The 20,801-nt window shown below is 30.7% G+C and overlaps 1 protein-coding gene across 1 annotated transcript; it reads left to right on the top strand.

Annotated features, from left to right (window-relative positions):
- Positions 1-3,059: 3,059 nt before the first annotated feature.
- On the top strand, positions 3,060-4,687 carry LOC115700031 (RING-H2 finger protein ATL52). The gene has a single exon (XM_030627586.2). It carries the CDS (start codon positions 3,266-3,268, stop codon positions 4,433-4,435), a length of 1,170 nt encoding a protein of 389 aa, XP_030483446.1. The 5' UTR covers positions 3,060-3,265; the 3' UTR covers positions 4,436-4,687.
- Positions 4,688-20,801: the final 16,114 nt, after the last annotated feature.

A 20,801-nucleotide genomic window follows, 5' to 3' on the forward strand; every position in this document is an offset into this window, starting at 1 on the left:
AAAAAAGGACTGATTTTTTGTTTAGGCAATTTCAAGTGGAAAAGTTTTCCATGTCTCTTAGCTATCCCAATCAGTTGAATTTTCGAAGTGTCCTGAATAACACAATGAACATAATAGAAAATGAATATGCAAGTACTAGATTCAAGCAAAGAAGTAACATAAAGCAAATTAAGATGAAATTCTAGTACATATAAAACGTCTTTGAGGGTAAGAGTTGGGGATAGCACAATGGTGCCAAGACACGAAATCTTAGTAGAACATCCATTGGGAAGTTTGACATATGAGATGGATGCATCTGAGTAAGTATTTTGAAACAGAGCAAGATTGTGACATACACGGTGAATAGTACCAGTATCAAAAATCTAAGAAAATGCAGAATTAGAAAGGATTTTGCCAGAAAATTGAGATATTGATAGTTGAGCAGGTTGGGATGGATTATGTTGTTCAAAAACTCTCTAAGTTAACATATTCATGAGCTTTTGACATTGAGCAAAGGTTGCCTCTGCCTCTAATGTCTATTGTATTTTAACTTTTTGCTTCAATATAATAGCATTTTATTTCAAAAAAATTAATTTTAAATAAAAATAAAAATTAAATAATTTGGACCAATAAAAAAATAAATGAAAATAGTGATGTAACACTTAAAAAGTTCTAGAATTCTAACAGAAATTATTTTTACTGACCAAATTTTTATTTAAATATTAATTTGTAACCATGAGTTATATTAGATAGTATTTTTATCACAAATTACTCTTATATTATTTAGTTGTTTTATGGGTTTTGGCATACTATATGGTTTGACATCATGATGTACTATAGATCTAGTGTTATGCACCAAAGAATATCCAGTCTAAGGATCAGAGTTTTGAAAAGCATCACTACTTGAAAATGAAAATTAATCAAGATATACAAACCTTTAATAACGTGACAATTTATTATTAGATAAAAAGAGACCCCAATATGAAAACTTTTTCACTGCCACCATATGAAAATTCAATGAGATATATCATCAAATTTCTCTAATTTAATAATGTAGTAAAATGTAAAAATATAAGTTTTGAAAGAGTTGAGACTGAGAGGCTGCAATTATGGTTTTCATTACTAATACAGTACAAGAAGCCAAGCCAATGGATTTTGCATTTGTGTGGTGTGGAAGGCTCCACGCCATTGGCGGTTGGCTTATTATTGTTATTATTTGTTAATGGGGTAGCCCCCCGTTGTTGCATGTGACAATTGTTGCTTAAACTTAGGTAACACTTTGTGAACATGGCAAACTCTCATTGGTTAGTTCACAACTCTTTGGTAATGGTAGCTTAGCTCCTCCAATCCTTTATCCTTTCTTTAACATATTTACACAATTACCCCTTCCCTTTCCTTACCCTTCTTTGTATTCTACTTTAGTGTTGTAATACTAGGGCTGTACTGTACAAAAAAATTTGTAAACCGCCTAAACCGAATAATCCGCCCAAACCAAACCGAAAAAACCGATAAAAATTACAAACCGAAATAACCCGATAAAATTACAAACCGCCCAATCTGTTAATTGGGCGGGTTGAAAATAGGTCCAACCCGCCCAATTAACCCGACCAACCCGATTTTACACCTTTATTTTTTCTTTTTTTATAACTTTTTAGTTTTTATTATATATAACATAAATGATTAAATATATAATAATATAAATTTATATACTTAATTATTAGTTTTAAAGTCATATATATGGTATTGTACTTTGGTGGAATGTGATATTTTTAATTTATTTTTAAAATTTTTGTTAATTTTGACTTTAAAACTTAAAAAAAAAAAAAAAATTTGGCCGGTTTGGGCGGGTTAACCCGACCAAACCGCCCAAACCGTTGGTCAGTTTATAGATTTTTTTTAAAAAAATTGGGCGGGTCGCACTTAAATTTTAGCAACCCGAACTTTAGATTGAGTTAGAAAATATATAGGATAAACCGCCCAAACCGACCGATGTACAGCCCTAGTAAATACGGATTTGATTTTTTGATACGATACGAAATTGGTATAAGTCCAGAAGGCACGAGCATGATTAGGTACAGAAAAATATGAGTTTAAACATGATACTACAAATTAGCATGATACAACACGAAAAATATATTTTTAAGCACGAATCGATAAGGCATGAGAAACACGAAAAATATGATACATAAGCACGAATAGACTATCCAAAAGACACATTACACAACAAACCTGAAAAGTACAAAGCAGCTACTTTCGAAGTAACAGAAAGAAAAGCAACAACTAAAGTGGGAGAGTCAGAGCTGAAAAGAGGATTCCTCACTTTTTTCTTTCATTCAAAACCGTGCATGAAACTTCTATCTCGCACGGCTCTTAAGTGATAAATTTATACTTTATATAATAATATAAATTTATTAATTATATATAAGTTAAATTAATAATAAAACTTTAATATAAGAATTTTATAATTCTATAATTAAAACTATTAAAATATGAAAAGCTTATATTATATATTAATTTATGTATGTAATGTGACATAAAAATTTGAGTATTTATAAGTAAATATGAAAATTCCACTGATGCAAATAATTTTTTATATGATTGTTTGTAAAATATTGTTGAAAAATTATATAAATCTAATTAAAGTTATAAAATATACACATACTTTAGTAATGGTATAAAGCAGTATGACTTGTTTAAAAAATACTAGCCCATACAAGTAAAATACGACACAAATTCAAATACAACACAAAAATACTAAGCCTATAAGTCGTAACAGACTTACCTTTTAAAAATATTAGCAGTACTCATATTTTTTTTTTGTGACAGAACATGATACGACTCATTTTTTTTTAAACACTAATAAATATGGGCAGGACTAGCTTGGCACAACACTATTCTACTCTACTCTACCATACACTCTCTCTCACCCACTAATTAACCTAACCAAAATAATTTTTTTTACTTCTACACCTTTTCTAATTTAATTTACTTCAATTTATTTTTAGTCAACAGACACATCCCACCCTCCCTAAACGACAATTCCCAATGAACAAACAAAAAGTAGCAAAAGAAGAATAAATAACAAAAAGAAAAGAAAAGAAAAGAAAAGAAAACTAAAGATGATAAGTAGAAGACACATTCATTCATTGCCCCACCTCTTCAACCTCAACTTTCCCATCTCTCTCTCTTCAGAAAGAATATTATCATGAACAACAACAACAACAAATACCCAGCAAATAAAATTACAATCTTTACAAGATCTATCTAATAATCTTTTCTTGTGGAGATGGGATCTGTTGGTGTTGGTGGCAGCAACCCAAATCCATTTGCGCCATACGATACATACAGAGATTGCTCCCAAGGCCTCTGCAGTGTCTACTGCCCTCAGTGGTGCTACATAGTCTACCCACCGCCACCTCCTTTCGACTTTCCCGACCAATATGATATCTCAGACCACGACCACGACTCTTCTTCCACTGACTTCTCTCCTCTCATCATAGCTGTAATCGGCATCTTGGCTAGTGCCTTCATCTTGTTGAGTTACTACACCATCATCTCAAAGTACTGCCGACGCTGCCGTGGCGGTGGAAACGACGACGTTTCGGCTGGAACTGACACTGCAAACACCAGTAATCCTCACCAGACCACTCCTTCTTCTGACCCTTCTTGTCAGTCTCCTTCATCTGGACTGGAAGAGGGTTTGATCAAGTCAATTAAGGTTTACAAGTACAAGAAAGGGGATGGGTTGGTTGAAGGTTCTGATTGCTCTGTTTGTCTTAGTGAGTTCGAAGAAAACGAGGGTCTTAGATTGCTTCCTAAATGTAATCATGCTTTCCATGTTCCTTGTATTGATACTTGGTTGAAATCTCATTCCAGTTGTCCTCTTTGCCGATCCAATATTGCACCCTTTGTTACTGGTGTAATGCCTCAACTTGAGTTGAGTACTGTCTCTTCTGTTATGGAGTACCAGAGCAGAAGCAACGAGGCTGTTGTGATTGTTGTTCGGGATTCCGATTCGGGTTTTGTACAAGAGGTGGAAGGAGAAGAACCAAAGACCCCAACTGGGGACTTTAATCAGGATCAAGCAACACATCGTGGATTTGGAGATGAAGGGATTCAGATTCAACCACTCAGGAGATCAGTGTCCTTAAATTGTCATAATTTTTGTAATGATAATCGTCTTTCAGTTGCTGATATATTGCGAGCTAGTGATGATGATGATGATGATGATGATGATGACTTGATTATTCAGATTGAGAAAGATCTTGAATTGTTGTCAAGGGGAATTGGTACCTCATCAAATTACTCAAAAGGAGAACAACATTTCAAACCCATTGAGAGAAGTGGAGTTCTCAACATGGTAAGGAGTCCTCTTGCTATGAGAAGATCTATTTCAACAGGGAGATTTATGTTTACAAGGTATGGCAATGGAAAAGATTCTATCATTCCCAATTGAAACTTTTTTTTAGAAGTTCTTCTCCAAATGTAAAAAAAAAAAAAAGGCAAGATTTTTTTCTCCCCTCTTCAGTTTATTGTCTGTAACATATTAGAAATACCAAAAGGGAAATCCTCTTTCTCCTTTCATATAGAGTTCAGACTAATTGGCTATGTATTCTTCTTCTTGCTCATATTAAATTATTTCACAGTATAGAGTAAAGGAGATGTCGTTATGGATGATGCTTCAATGATATTCATTGTGTTCTGTTGAGGAATCTTCTTTACATTTTAGTCCAGCCAATTCAGACAAGTTAGGCCAGCTTCTACTCCTAGTAAAGATATTATAATACAATAATAAAAATAATAAATGAAGTATTCTTAAAGCTAAGCTTCAAATGTATTAATGTATCTTTTAAAATTTGATTAACCCAGCTTAGTTAAAAAGGGCTTTCTTGACTTGAAAGCTTTTAGTTTTAGTTAATAGTAGTTTATACAATCAACCTTGATTCAAGTTTAAGTTATTGTAACTTTATACTTTGAGCTATATATATATATATAAATATCATATCATACGTGAGATCTCAGCTCAGCTTTTGTCAGGTGGGTCATTCAGATTTTGGTTCCTGATATCCATATTTGGTGCTGAATTATCAATTACTTAAAGAAAAAGACTAACTAATACAACAATCAAAGAATAAACAATACACAATTAATTGTATACTAACCAATGAATAATTAAAACTGAAGCCAAAATTACAATTAAGGGTCTCTCTCTCTCTCTCTCTCTCTCTCTCTCTCTCTCTCTCTCTCTCTCTCTCTCTCTCTCTCTCTCAAGTCTCAACCACCACCGAATATGACAGCCCAACTCCTTGTGTTGTTTTCAACCCATTTTCTGCATTTTAATTCAGTACTTTAGTTCAAACCCACTTTTCATTTCCTGAATATAAAATAACAAGATCATCATTTCATCACCACAAAACAAAGCTTTTGTTGAGTATTAAATAATATTTTCTACTTTTTGCTTTGAAAAAGTTGTGTGTACATTACAAGGATGCTGGAATATGATGTCATTTTATCTATATACTGATATCTCATTCTTTTTTCTGCTTTTAATTTAACCACACACACATACACATTCACTCACTCACTCATAATTTATAGTATAGAGTATATAGTGTAAATCTCAAAAAGGTTAGTTAATTTACTACGTACAAGAATCCAATGCATATAATAATTTTTTTATTATCTATTCTTAAGCTAATAAGGATCAATCATTTCATATATTAGGTTGGTTTTTTTTTTTTTTTTTTTTTTTTTTTTGAAATAAATATATTAAGTTGGTTTAGTTTAGTTTAGCTTGAGATATTATTTTATGGCTCAACGAGTGTAATCATTGAAGAATTTTGTGCAGATTCTGCGTTGCTCGACACCATGGCTACAAAAGTCCAGCTTGTAATAATGATAACAATTATTATAATATCAAAATTATTAATGACGTTGGCATAGAATAAAGATTAGTGAGGTTGTACAACGTTTAACAATACCCCTCAATATATATGGGTTACTATTCACGGATATGATTTATTTGAATATGATTTTGTCCCGTGATGTACTTTCACGGAATGTATTCCGTAATACATTAGATGAGTCTCAGGGTACATTAAATGAGTGTTAGGGTACGTTTCTACTTTTTAATCCTAATTACCCGTAGATCAATCTCAACCGTCAAATCAAATAACTCCCTCATCTGACGGCTGCCGTACATCACGGATTACAATCCGTGAAAGTACAATAACAGGACAAAATCATATCCCTATATTTATATGAGTACAATCTTAACGGATATTATCCATGAATAGATAGATTTAAATATTTAAGCTTAATTTTTTTTTTATCTAATTAGTTTAATCTCTCATTTTTACATTATATAAGTTAGGGTTGTTCCATCAACTCGAAAAAATATTAAGAAAAAAAGTTTTTTAGCAAAAAAAAAAAAAGATTAAAAAAAATTGAGTTTGACTTAAATATTTTGTATCTAAATATATTTTTGATACAGTGTAAAAAAAGATATTTTTGATATTATTTTAATTAAGTAGCTAAACTAAGCATAAGTATTAAAGTTTCTGTTTTATTATTTGTTATTGGATCAAAATCTAATAATTTAATATTTTTAAAATTAATATTTATAGTTAAATTTATTTAGTAAGCATAAATGAGTAATACCCATTAAGAAGTGTTCCATATATATATAACACTTCTCAATTAGATAGTGATTAAATAAATTTAATTATAAATATTGATTTTAAAATATTAAACTAAATTTTGATCCAATAACAAATAATATAAAAAAAATTTGAATTTTTATACTTAATTTAGCTACTTAATTATAAAAATATATAAATATATAAATATATCTTTTTTTACACTATATAATATGTTTACATATAAAATATTTAAGTCAAACTCAATTTTTTTGATTTTTTTTGTCAATTTTTTTTCTTAACTTTTTTTTCAACCGATAGAACAAGCCAATCTTATATAATGTAAAAATGAGATTTTTTTTTCTAATTAAATAAAACAATTATATAAAAATTTAATTTTTTCTAATATTATCCATTCAAGGGTAATACTCATTAAAATTGCTCTCATATATTTATATATTTATTGATATATAATGCTTAACAATTACCCACCAACGATTTATTTATTTATGAATAAATTGAAATTTTTTCTCACAACTAAGACTCCTGTAAATCTTTTTACTTCAATTTTTTTATTTATTTTTTTTTTTTAAAAAAATTACAATTGCACTATAAAAATCTTTGCAAATGTCCCATTTTTGTTACGTTTGGTTCATTCTTAAAACTATTTGCTAACATTTTTCGACTTTGACACTCCTGCTACCGTTATTCTGTTTTTCTCCCTATTACCTTGAAAGTAGCTGTTTTAACTTCAGCCACTTGAATTTTCAATATTTCTTTTTTATTTCTCATCAAATGAAGGATATATTCTTCTAAAAATTCTAACAATTCTTAACATGATATTAGAAAATAGCATTGCTATTACTCAAACAAACATACATGTATGCTTATGTATGGGTTCATAAATTAGATATGTAATTAAAAGAATAATTCTTAGAGACTTAAATGATGGATATATAAACATGATAATTTATATGTTGTTATTAATAATTATGTGGATGTCCAAATCTTTTATTTATTACCATGAATTGTAATCAACATTTCTCTTTTCCTTAGTTTCCCTTTTTCTTAGTTTCTTAATATCTCACTCTTGTATTTGTATAAATAGGGGTTCACCCCATTGGAATAAACAACTCAGAAATTCTCATTCACTTTCTCTTTCTCTCTTCATCTTCTTCTTCTTTCTTTTCATTTACTTTATATTATTTTATATTATTTTATAACACGTTATCAGCACGAGTCTCTGCTCAAGCTTCAAGCATGAATCTCTGCCTAAGACCCAATGTAAGTATTTTGTTAAAGTTCTTGAATTGTTTCAAAGTCACGATACACTAAATATATATTTATATATATACTCATCTGACTGAAACAATTTCAAGAATCATTTGGTTTCCTTTTTCTTTTTATCTATATATCTATATATTATATATGTATGTATATGTTTTTATATATTTATTATTAATTTCATATATATATATATTATGTTCTTATCATTCATAATATTTACAATATATGTGCGCCTATGATATGATAGAGAAAATCTATATAAATTATACATATATCCAAAAGATTATGTATTATCGATAAAATATTGCATATATCCTAAAGATTATGCATCATCGATAAAATATTGCATATATCCTAAAGATTATGCATCGTCGATAAAATATTGCATATATCCTGAAGATTATGCATCATCGATAAAATATTGCATATATCCTGAAGATTATGCATCATCGATAAAAAATTGTATATATCCCGAAGATTATGCATCCTCGATAAAATATTGCATATATCCTGATGATTATGCGTCCTCAATAAAATCTTGCATATATCCTGAAGATTATGCAAACGTAATATTCATTATATAGTTGATGGATATATAATGAAAGAGATGAATACATATTTATATATATGTTCTTGTATTCTTTGAGGACAATGAAAAGTAATCTAATATCGATATAGATTTTGACAAACATTTCCTGAAGTAAATGTTTTATATTTGTCAAAAAAAAAATGGTTGTATTTATGTGAATACAACTAAAGAATCATTAAAAATGATTATAATTGATGCAATTTTATAGTGGGTTTTGAATACCTAAAAAGAATGTTAAGAAAATTGCATTGAAACATCAAAGTATAAGAATAACAATGAGCATGACTAATGTTATTTAAATACATGAGGCATGTATTTATTGTTCATCATTCCCTGCAGAGAATGATACGAATTGAAGTCAATTACTTCTAAAGATTCCTCGTATTAGTCATGTTATTATACATTGTTATTACTTGCAATGTTAGAAATTATTGAATCTGACATATATTAAAGATTAAATTTTGCATACATCTTAGAGACTATGCAAAAATTGCATTCATATATTCTTTGAAATATCGTAAAAGAAATTGTTGAATAATTTCTTATATTTTTATGGATGAACAAGTAATAAATTTTTAAGAAATTTATAATAATGTTCTACTTGTTCAACGTCATTCCCCGAAGTGAATGTAATGATTTTAAATAATCAATGACATTATTTACTACTCAAATATTTTCAGAAAAAAGTAGAAACAACCAAAAGATGAGATACCACACACAATCAAAGTGCATGAAATCTATATATCATGTGTGGAATTGAATAATAGTGGTCGCGTACTTGTAGTACGGACACACTTATAATCAAGATAAAAGTATATTTGATTATTTAATAGAATGTGAATTGTACAAACTTATTGTACATTTAGAATATTTAAATATCATTACCTAAAGAGAATGAATATGCATGAAATTCTATTTCAAAGAATATAGATTTCACATATATTGGTAATGCCAGAAGCAAATTAATATATACATATTTTATTATTTCTTGAAATCAATAGTTTCAAACTATTGTTGGTACATGATATGTAAATATATAGTTACCATATAATTCAGTTTGCATATTTCCAAAAGTGGATATATAATTTACTAATATTTGTTAGTGATCCAATATAATCAAAGTGATAAAGAATCACAAAATGATTAGTTGAAAAGCTTCCTGAAGAAGTCTTACATACAATTGCTACTTTGAGTAGTAAAATATCTTTGTATGTACCTAGATGTGTAACTTTTATCTAGTTATGAAAGTGATAATAAATAACTTATTATATGTACTTGTTGTACATTTAAATATATAATATATCAAGTCATGATAATTAGACTGATGAATAGTCTATTAATAAATTAGACGACTTGTTAAAAAGATATCAGGAAAAATGAATGATATGTTATGGTTATATCTATTTGACCATTACAATAACATGATGAAGTTGTCATGTATCTTTTAAATTATACACATCATTGAATTGATGATAGTGATTCCTGAAGAGTGTATATGTTTTGGAGAATAATATAATTATATTATTCGTGTATATAAAAATGAAACTTGTAATGATTATGTTGTAATGAATTTACATTACATTTTGAAAGTTTCATTGAAATACAAATTATAGTGAACCTGAAGTTCATGAATTGAATTATTTTGACATGATCAATCATATGCAATAAATTATCAAAGAATTTGACTAAATTTTGTTGAAGAACGAGAAGATTCTTCTCATTGTTATTTATAAGGCTCAAAAGAAGAATGTGCATATATTTCCACATAGAAAATATTTAAATTATATTTTCTTAACAATCTTGAGCCATTGTTAGATTTTTATTGCATAATTTCTTATCGATGTGATAAGATTATATGATCATGCATTTACAAAATGTGTAAATTTATGTATTTCTAATTATACACGTATGACTCATTCTTAGAAATGAATTAAGTTCATAAGTATTGAACTTGAAACTGAAGTTATTGAACCTGAAGTTCAATGTCATATAGTATATATGAGTTTAAACAAATATTGATTCATTGTGATATACTGAAATCCCTACAGGTATATTAATATTATTAGATATCACAATTTTTAAAAATTCTCTCGATCAGGGGGAGAGAAGCAGTTGGGATCGATGATAATTTTTGAAAAATGATCCTTGCACAAAGTATATAAGAACAATATAGTTCAAAATGATATATACCAACTGCAAATCAATATTATTCAAAGTTGAGATAGAATGAGTTGAAAACGCCTGAAGCGTAAATGAACAATGTAGAAATTATTAATAAATGTTCATTTGATTTGCCCTGAAGTTGTTAAATCTAGAGGTACTCATGGAGATACCTTAATGTTATAAAGTATTAAAATGATAACCGTGATGAAAACGGTACTCGAAAAGACTCCCAAGAGAAGTTAGACATAACACATTTGATCATAATTGAATCCCTGAAGTGATTCTATATAGGTACCTATAAATGATAAACATATTTGAAAAATATGTAATTTAAAGAGATCTCTATAAGTTATGTCAATATGGGAGGAAATTATCATTTATTGAAATTTTTGTCGACAATAAATATTGAATGTTTGCATATGCAATAAACTAACATGAGATAGCAAGGATCATGGTATTAGATTTGTCGAGAATCATCGACATACATTTTGATTTTTGGCCAAAATATTATGACGCAATCCAGGCAAATTTACTCACATAAAGTGAAGTAAGACCTGTAGGGTGTGCAAATAAATATTTCTAATGAGTAATTTGCATATATGTATTTGTACATAATGAATTGTTGTACAAAGCTTGCATAGACATGAGATTGATTGAAGTAAGGCTTAAATATTGAGAAAATATAATCATGATTTGATTATAGCCTGGAATATATTTTATGAGGATTTATAAGCGTCACATAAATGTTGCAACAAAAGATTATTTATTTGGAGCTCCTAATATAGTGAGAATTTGAAATAAGCCTTATCTAAAAATTCTAGAAGAATTTAATACATGTCTTAAGTGATATAAATTCAAAGTCGCGCGCACTATATGACAAAGATCTTTGTATGAAATAAAGACATGTAAGTAAATTATTATTTGAAAAATACCTATGGTTGTCTATGCAATATAAATACGTAAATTATACGTTGTGATAGACTCTTGAAGAGTTTTTGATTAATTGAAGAACAAACTTTTATTTCTTTTGTATTTCGAGAAATATTGATGTATAAAGTTTGTTCATTAGTATTGAAGTCCTGAAGTACTTCATATGTATCAAGAATTATAGATATATGATCATTTGATATGGAAACTAAGATCATAAAACAAGATGGAATAAATATATGGTCTCGGAGTACCATGATTGTCACAAATGAAAATTTATAGTACCATTAATGTGTTATGTTCATATCTACTTGAAATGTTAAATTTTCGTATGAACAAAGTTGTGTACACACATGAATGATACAATTAGTTGGATAAAGACTAATGTTCCACGAACCCCTCATCTATAATTTAGAAGTCCATACATACTCTGGAAGAGTTATAGAAAATATATGATGAAAGATTATATATGGTGATATTTTAAAAGTGATAACAATAATCTTATGAGATATATTATCACCAAAAGAATTATGGATCATATGTGCATGAGGGGGAGACATATTCATGTTGCACTCTTTTTCCCTTAGTTCAGGTTTTGTCCCAATGGGTTTTCCTGGCAAGGTTTTTAACGAGGCAACTTGCAAATAATTATGAATATGAAATATATATTGTACTCTTTTCCCTAACTCAGATTTTGTCCCACTGGGTTTTCCTGGCAAGGTTTTTAACGAGACAACTATAAATCATGTTAACATACTTGCATTTTATGAAGCAAGTAGAGAATGTGTGTGAGTGAGATCATTGGCATAGCATATTCGGGAAACATATGGATTGCACTCAATAAAGAAGTATCAACCCAAGCAATTCTCTATGGATAATATTGCTTGCATCGTTCAACTAAAAGGAGGTACATTGAAGGAGATAGAGTTAGAACACATTTCACGAAATTCTTCTTTATACGCTTCAAGAAAATGCATATTGGTGTTCAACATATTCAATCAAGTGTCAATCTTACAAACTTATTCACAAAGTTATTACCAACATCAACATTTGAGAAGATGGCAGACAAGATCGAAATCCGTCGATTAGAAGATCTCCACAAATGCCTAAATGAGGGGGAGAGAGTTAGTTTACACTATACTCTTTTTCCTTTGACCAAGTTTTCAGCAAGATTTTTAATAAGACAGCTATTATGGACATCCAAGGGGGAGTGTTATAAATATTAATAATTATGTGGATGTCCAAATCTTTTATTTATTACCATGAATTGTAATCAACATTTCTCTTTTCCTTAGTTTCCCTTTTTCTTAGTTTCTTAATATCTCACTCTTGTATTTGTATAAATAGGGGTTCACCCCATTGGAATAAACAACTCAGAAATTCTCATTCACTTTCTCTTTCTCTCTTCATCTTCTTCTTCTTTCTTTTCATTTACTTTATATTATTTTATATTATTTTCTAACATATGTTGTTTTATGTATTTCTATGAATTTAGAAACTTTTGCTTGTAATGTATCAATTGGTCTACGTATCAAAATTGATAACATTTGAGATTATGTTGGGTTATACACAAATGATCCTTTTTGATCTCTCTTTAGCCCTCTATCTCTTATTTTTAGGAGGTCTTTTTTCACTAGCAAGTTTTTTTTAGAATACTTTATTTATTCTGGTGATGACAGACTTATATTTCTTAGTTTCAATAAGAATAATAAGAATACTAACCCCTAAAGTACTAGATTCCACCAATTCAAACTAAAAAATTTACTTTTCTTATCATTTTATAGCTTAAAATGCTTATTATAGAAAATGTTTTCTAAAATATGTGTTAATATTTATTGTAATTATAGGTTAGGATTAGGTAGTTACTAGGAACTACTATAAATTATTATGTTATTTTCTATTATCTATTACCAATTAAATTACTAAAAAATCCTTTAGTTTTGCCATAGGTAACATTAATATGCAAAGCATTTTTTTTTTTTTTGAAGTGGAGATTTTTATTTTACGAGAACGTTCATCCATTACAATAGATATTAAATCAGAAGAAGCATTAAGCTCGCTAAAGATACAATCTGACTAAAAACAAGACTGTCTCGCAACACAATAAGCAACCCTATTTACAGATCGTTTAACAAAAGAAATTAACACATTGTTCAGAAGAGATACCATCATACGACAATCTTGTACTAACATTCCAAATTGTGATGGCATATGACTCTCCTCATTAATAACTTGAACAACTGTAAAGTCCTTTTTTGGCAAGTTAGGTGACAAAATAATTTTTCCATTTTATGGTAAGATTGCTATGCATTCATTTTCGATTTCTTCTTTTTAAATTCGGTGTTTTAGTTGCCATTTTCCTTGTTTGGAAAGTTGCACTTTCAGCTGAACTTTCCTTTGTTGAAAACTTCTCAAAAGAGAAGGAATTCTCTTTTGGAAAGTTGTCTTTTTTAGGGAAACTTTGATTATTGCCTTTTCCTTATTGATTTCAATTGTATCTTGATACAATCAGAATATCTAATCTGTTTTTGGCAGGAATCAAGCATTGATAGAAGATCGGACCCGATTTTAGTAAGTTTCCCGTCTCTGGTCAGATCTGCTGCGTCAGCATCCGAATCTGATGTAGCAGATCGTGTTTCTTTTGGAAAGTTTTTGTATAGCTGCTAATTCGAACTTGTGGTTGCCTCTTTGGTTTCTATGGTCTATAAATAGAGCTTAGAGAGCAACCATTCGAATTACCTCTTCCATTATTCATTTTTTGCATTTATCTTTTAAGAGAAGAGAGTCTTTCTTTGTTTTGTGAGAGCCTAGTTGTTCATCTAGGTTCTAGTTGTTCTATTTCTGTTCTTACTCTATCCTAGAGGTTGTGAAGAACTACTTGACTGAACAAGAGATTGGTCTTCAAGAGAAGACTTGATAAAGCCTTACTTCGGGAGGAAGTAAGCACTTGGTCTTCGGGAGAAGACTTGATAAAGCCTTACTTCGGGAGGAAGTAAGCACTTGGTCTTCGGGAGAAGACTTGTTGAAGCCTTACTTCGGGAGGAAGTAAGCACTCACACTTCAAAGACGAAGGGAGTTCGGGCTTGAAGGTGTTTCAAGAAGTCAGATTCATAAAGTGGATTACAAAGGATTGCGGCAATTCTTTAGAGGGAGTCTAAACTTGTTTAAGTCAATTGTCTTTGTAATTTTGATACTTTATTAATTGATTTCATTCTCTGGGCGTGGCCCCGTGGACTAGGAGTGTTCGTGAGAACACTGATACCACGTATAAATCTCTTGTGTCAAGTTATTTATTTTTCTGCAAATATTTTATATTCTCGCTCGTTCTTTGTAGCAGAATTACTTTCTGCTGCTGCAAACGCTTACAGTTTTTATATTTTCTTATATACAACTGACATTTGCAAAAACACGGTTATTCAATTGGTATCAGAGCGGGACACTAAACTCTTAGTGTGGTCCTATAACGTTTTTGTGTTAAAATGTCATTTTTTGCAGAAGGAAGTTCTATTTCTAGACCACCGTTGCTTAATGACTCTAACTATCCTTATTGGAAAGTTAGAATGAGAGCCTTCATCAAATCTCAAGATGAGAAAGCTTGGAGAATGGCTCTTTCAGGTTGGTCTCTTCCAGTTGAGACAGATTCTTCAGGTAATACTACTATAAAATCTGAACTGGAATGGTCTATTGAAGATGATAAACTTTCTGCCTACAATAGCAAAGCCTTGCATGCTATCTTTAATGGTGTAGGTGAGGGTTACATTAAACTTATATCATCTTGTGTTTCTGCTAAGGAAGCTTGGGAGATCCTTCAAACTCAGTTTGAAGGAACCTCTGATGTGAAAAGATCTAGATTTATCATGCTTCAAACTAAATTTGATGAGCTTAGAATGTCTGATAATGAAACTTTAACTGAATTTTATGAAAAATTATCTGACATTGCTAATGAATATTTTGCTCTTGGAGAAAAGCTTGATGATTCTGTTCTTGTGAGAAAAATTGTTAGAGTACTTCTAGAAAGGTTTGATACTAAACTTTTGGCAATGGAGGAAGCTAAAGATTTTAGCACTATGAAGGTAGAAGAATTGATGGGTTCCTTACGTACTTTTGAATTAAATCAACAGATTAAACAAAAGGACAAACCCAAATCCATTGCTGATAAAGGTAAAAGTATTGCGTTGAAAGTTGCTGATAATGAAAATTCTGATAGTGAATGTGATGATGAGATTGCTTTATTAACTAAGAATTTTCAAAAATATATGAAAAAGATGGGAAATAAAAAGAATATTTCGAAAGGTTCAAAAGGTAATACTTTTATTAAACCATCTGTTTCTAACAAAAAGGGAATTCAGTGCAGGGAATGTGAAGGTTTTGGGCATATTCAAGCTGAGTGTGCAAACACTTTGAAAAAGAATAAGAAAAGTTTCAATATCACTTGGAGTGATGATGAAACCGAAAGTGATGAAGATAATTCTGAAAATGTTGCCCTAACCTCTGTTATGTCTAATGTGTTGTGTGATTCACAGGTGAAAGCTAGATTGGTATGTCTAAATAATACCACCGAACAAGAGGAATCAGATTCAGATGAGTTTGAAATCTGTGAAGAGTCTCTTGCTGAATCATACAAAGTCATGTATGAGAAATGGATTCAGGTTGCTTCTGAAAATAGAGAGTTGAATAAATTGAATAAAAAATTGTCTCATCAGATTAAAATGTGTGATTTGAAAATAAAAGAGTATGAGACAAGTTTTTGTGATAAAAATGAAAAAATCACTCTCTTAAAGAAGGAACTTGAAAATTTCAAGAAAAATGTTCAAATGCTTAACCCTGGATCTTCTATTTTTGAAAAAGCTCAGAATGCAGGTCGAAGAGGGTTCGCAGGCCTTGGTTCAAGTGGAATGGAAAGTTCTGGAGTCACGAAGTTTGTAAAATCTAATGTTCCAACGAATCACTTTGAGGCTACAAAGTCTGCTGTAACAATTTCACAGCCTGTTACAGCAAGAGCAGTTTCTGATGCTGCAAAATCTCCAGGATTATCGAAAAGAGTAAGATCTCAGGTAAAAAGATTTGTTCCCACTTGTCATTTTTGTGGTAGAAAAGGACATATCAGACCTAAATGTTTCACGTTGAAAAATCTGTTTAAAACAAATTATTTTGATAATTTGGAAAAATCTCAAAAGAAACATAAAGGTTTGAAACAAATATGGGTGAAAAAGAATTGTCTAGCTGGTTTTTCTGATAAAACTGGTGCTTCTCAAATGTGGTATTTTGACAGTGGTTGCTCTAGACATATGACAGGTGACAAGGACTTTTTGACTAACATTCGACCTATGCAATGTGGAGAAGTCACTTTTGGTAATGGCCTATCTGGAAAAGTTGTTGGTATGGGAACTCTAAATTTTGAAGGGTTACCTAGACTGAAAAATGTGATGTTAGTTGAAGGATTGAGGGCTAATTTACTTAGCATCAGTCAAATTTGTGATCAAGGGTTTACTGTTTCTTTTGATAATGATCATTGTTATGTTCTGAATGATGACAATGAATGTATCTTGCAAGGATTTCGATCCAATGATAACTGTTACACTCTAACCCCTGTGTTTACTTGTCATTCAGCTATCAACAACAACACAGATCTGTGGCATGCCAAGCTTGGGCATATTAATTTTAAAAACCTGAAAAAATTGTCAAATGCAGGTATTGTTCGAGGACTTCCCAAGCTTGGTAAGGAAAGTGAAGGTAAGTGTGAACCGTGTCAACTTGGGAAGCAATTAAAAATCACTCACAAGCCTGTGTCTGATATCAATACCTCAAAAGTATTGGAATTGCTTCACATGGATCTTATGGGTCCAATCCAAGTTGAAAGTTTGAATGGTAAACGATATATCTTTGTGTGTGTTGATGATTTCTCTCGCTTTACTTGGGTAGATTTCTTAAGAGAAAAATCTGACACTTTTGATGCCTTTAAAACTCTTTGCCTGATATTAAGAGTTGAGAAAGGTTATAACTTTTTATGCTGCTTGATGGAATGAGTCTTCTTTGGATCTTCGACGGCTATCCATTTGCCTTTGTCTTTGCAAATGCGTGAGGTTTTAGAATCTTTTGGATCTACTATTTTAAGGGCATCAGTTGTTGGAGAAGCTTGTACGTTAGGAGCCTTTTTGGTCAGGGCAGTCATTACCGCCTCCATTCTTGTAATCTTTGTGAGCAGCAACTCCTTGAATTGATCATGTCGGGTCAACCCGCTTTCTGCCAGTTGAAGTTATTTAGCCATATGATGACCACAGGTTCTGACTCGCCAAGTTGGTTCTTCTTTCTAACATTATTATCAGCGACTTTGTCCTGAGGGTCGTCTACAAGCATATCCTTGGGTGTGTCTTGAGTGTTGTCTTCAACATCATCAGAACTGCTTTCCCTAGATTTCGCATCTTCGATTATAGGATTGTCTCGATTATGATCTTCGTCCAGGTGGCCCTTCTGACGACTAGTCGCCTCATGTGGATCATTAATGTCCCCTGCTTTGGTGCTAGTTGCAGTAAAACGAAGACCATACTTTGTGCAGGTGAGGGCCATGATTACTTGAATGTAATCTATAAATGGTCTCACTGCTTCCTTCAACTCTCAATAATAGTACCAAAATATTTACCATTGTTTTCGGAAATTGATTATAAATAATAAGAACTAAATAAACAAATAATTAAAAGAGAAAAAGTAAAAAAAAGACAAACAGTTTTTTTACGTGGTTGGGGCGTTAAATAGCCTTAGTCCACGAGTTAGTGTTATTCAGTAGTTCTTTGGCTTGAAAAACCTTTAGGAATACAATGAGTATATGTTCTCAAGTTTACCTGAGCAAGTTTTGCAAGAGAATTCAACCCTTAATCCATAGGATTTGAGGGGTACTTATAGTAGTTTGAGAATTACATTTAGTTTCCCTTTTCTCTCTATTGGGGAGCTTACAGTGAATAACACACTTGGGCTGCTTCGTAAAGTCCAGCCCACGAAGTAGAGAATTTGTTGACTAGGTAGATCGAATTTTATTTGATTTGGTTAACACCGTATACTTTGATTGTGGGCAATTAACTGTAAATTAATTGCTTGATATGTGGTTAAGTTTTTCCATTTAGCATGATGCGGTCCTCTATCGAGATCTGGCAGCTATTGTTTCCTTATTACGTGCAGGAATAAAAAGAAAAACTGGACTAGTTTTCTGAAAACACGCTGTCTCACCCTTCGGGCCTCACGGTACTGGACTTGCTTCTAGGCTTGAGTTGTCAATGGTTAAAGGCTCTATGGTTACGGATCTGGGGTACGTTCGTGGAAGGACTTGTCCAAATGGGCTTGGCCCACTTTATCTTCTTTGGGGGACCAACTAATGGGCCTTGGATGTTAACTTAAATTCCATGTGTCCACTGCCAAAAATTCGGATCACGCTACGGTAACTTTGGGGTACCATCTTTCAGAGCCTACTGTTGCCTTCCACCTCCTCTATGGAGTTACGAGCTTACTATGATGTAGATCATGGTCGTGATCCTACAGACTGAAAATCTATCATTGGTTTCTGTATCTTTTTGGGAGATTCCCTTATTTCTTGGAAGAGCAAGAAGCAGTATGTTGTTTTTCAATCTTCTACGGAAGCTGAGTATCGTGGCATGGCATCTACTACTAAAGAGATTGTTTAGTTGAGATGGTTACTTGCAGATATGGGTGTTACTCACTCTTTTCCTACGCCTATGTATTGTGACAATCAAAGTGCAATTCAGATTGCTCACAACTCGGTTTTTCATGAACGCACCGAGCATATTGAGATTAATTGTCATTTTACTCATCACCATCTGAAGTTGGGCACCATTATTTTGCCTTTTGTTCTTTCTTCACTGCAATTTGCTGACTTTTTTACTAAGTCGCATACGATTTCTTGTTTTCGTTTTCTTTTAGCAAACTCTCGATGCTTCTTACAGCTGCATTGTGAGTTTGAGGGAGGGTGTTGAATAGTTATTTAGGGTTATTTTAGTCTTTTCTTTTATTTTAGTCTTTTATGTTAGTAGACTATACAAGACTTTCTTATTAGTTGTATTCTTTCAGTTTTTTTTAACTTACAATTGAATGAAATCCTAATTTCTCTGCATATCTTTTATTCTTTATTTATTATTCTTCTCTTCACAAATAATTATAAAAAAATACTATACAAATAATTATAAAAAAATACTATAGAAACTCTAAGGTGTGTATGTATTTGTATATTTATGTATATGGGCATATACATACTTTGCATGATTATCTGATTTATTAATTAAATTCTGTGATCTTGAGTGTGTATAAACTGTTTATATATTGATTGATGTTTTTTTTTTGTTATATATGTTACTATGTACAAATAGAGGGCTATCATATTCCCTCTCCTTCTCAAGTTTGTATTTGAGAAACTTAATTAGCTCATGAGATTTATCTGTTCTTAGATATAAGTCATCAGATAATAAAAAATATCAAATTGAGTAGGTTATTACCAGTAATACGGTCAAACCACTTTAATCTTCGTGTTATTTACATTTTTAAGTTCAACTCTTGTTTATTATTGTCTTATTGACGTCTACTTATTGTCGTGTTTATGTTGAGACATTTATAAGACGAAATGGTTAATGTGTGTCGTAAATTTAAATACAAACATGACACGTTTAATTAGCAGGTCACACGATATAGCACGACAATACAATTATCAAGATAAACATGAATTTTTTATTTTTTTTTTAGAAGAAAGAATTACAAAACCTTTGGCAATTAATTTGTGTTATATTGTATTGACATAATTATTAAACGTATCAACACGATTATTAAACTTGTTCAAAATTTAAATACGAACACGGCAACCCAAAATCATTTGTTATGTGTCGTTTTTGAGGCGTCATCATTTGGTGACTCGTATTGCTAGCCTTAGCCAAATTCGTTGTCAACAAATATAAATGTAGAAAAGATTAAAACAAAAATATAAATATTATTAAGGTAAAAATAAATAAAAATACATTTTTTTTGTAAGGAATAAAAATGTACATTTATATTTAAATCAACACGTTATTTTTAAAATAAAAATATTATGGAAAACTATTATGTTAAATTTCTAAAATTAATTTAAGTTTATTGTTTTTAATATTAGGAAAATTATCCCATATACGGTCTTTTTAACTTTTTTTTTTTTTTCCAAATTTACGGTTTGAATTTTTAAGATGGTT

Source organism: Cannabis sativa, chromosome X (genome assembly GCF_029168945.1).
Source record: "Cannabis sativa cultivar Pink pepper isolate KNU-18-1 chromosome X, ASM2916894v1, whole genome shotgun sequence".
NCBI classification, from domain to species: Eukaryota; Viridiplantae; Streptophyta; class Magnoliopsida; order Rosales; family Cannabaceae; genus Cannabis; species Cannabis sativa.

Coding starts and splice junctions, on each gene's coding strand:
- LOC115700031 (XM_030627586.2), top strand. CDS start 3,266: ATGGGATCTGTTGGTGTTGGTGGCAGCAACCCAAATCCATTTGCGCCA.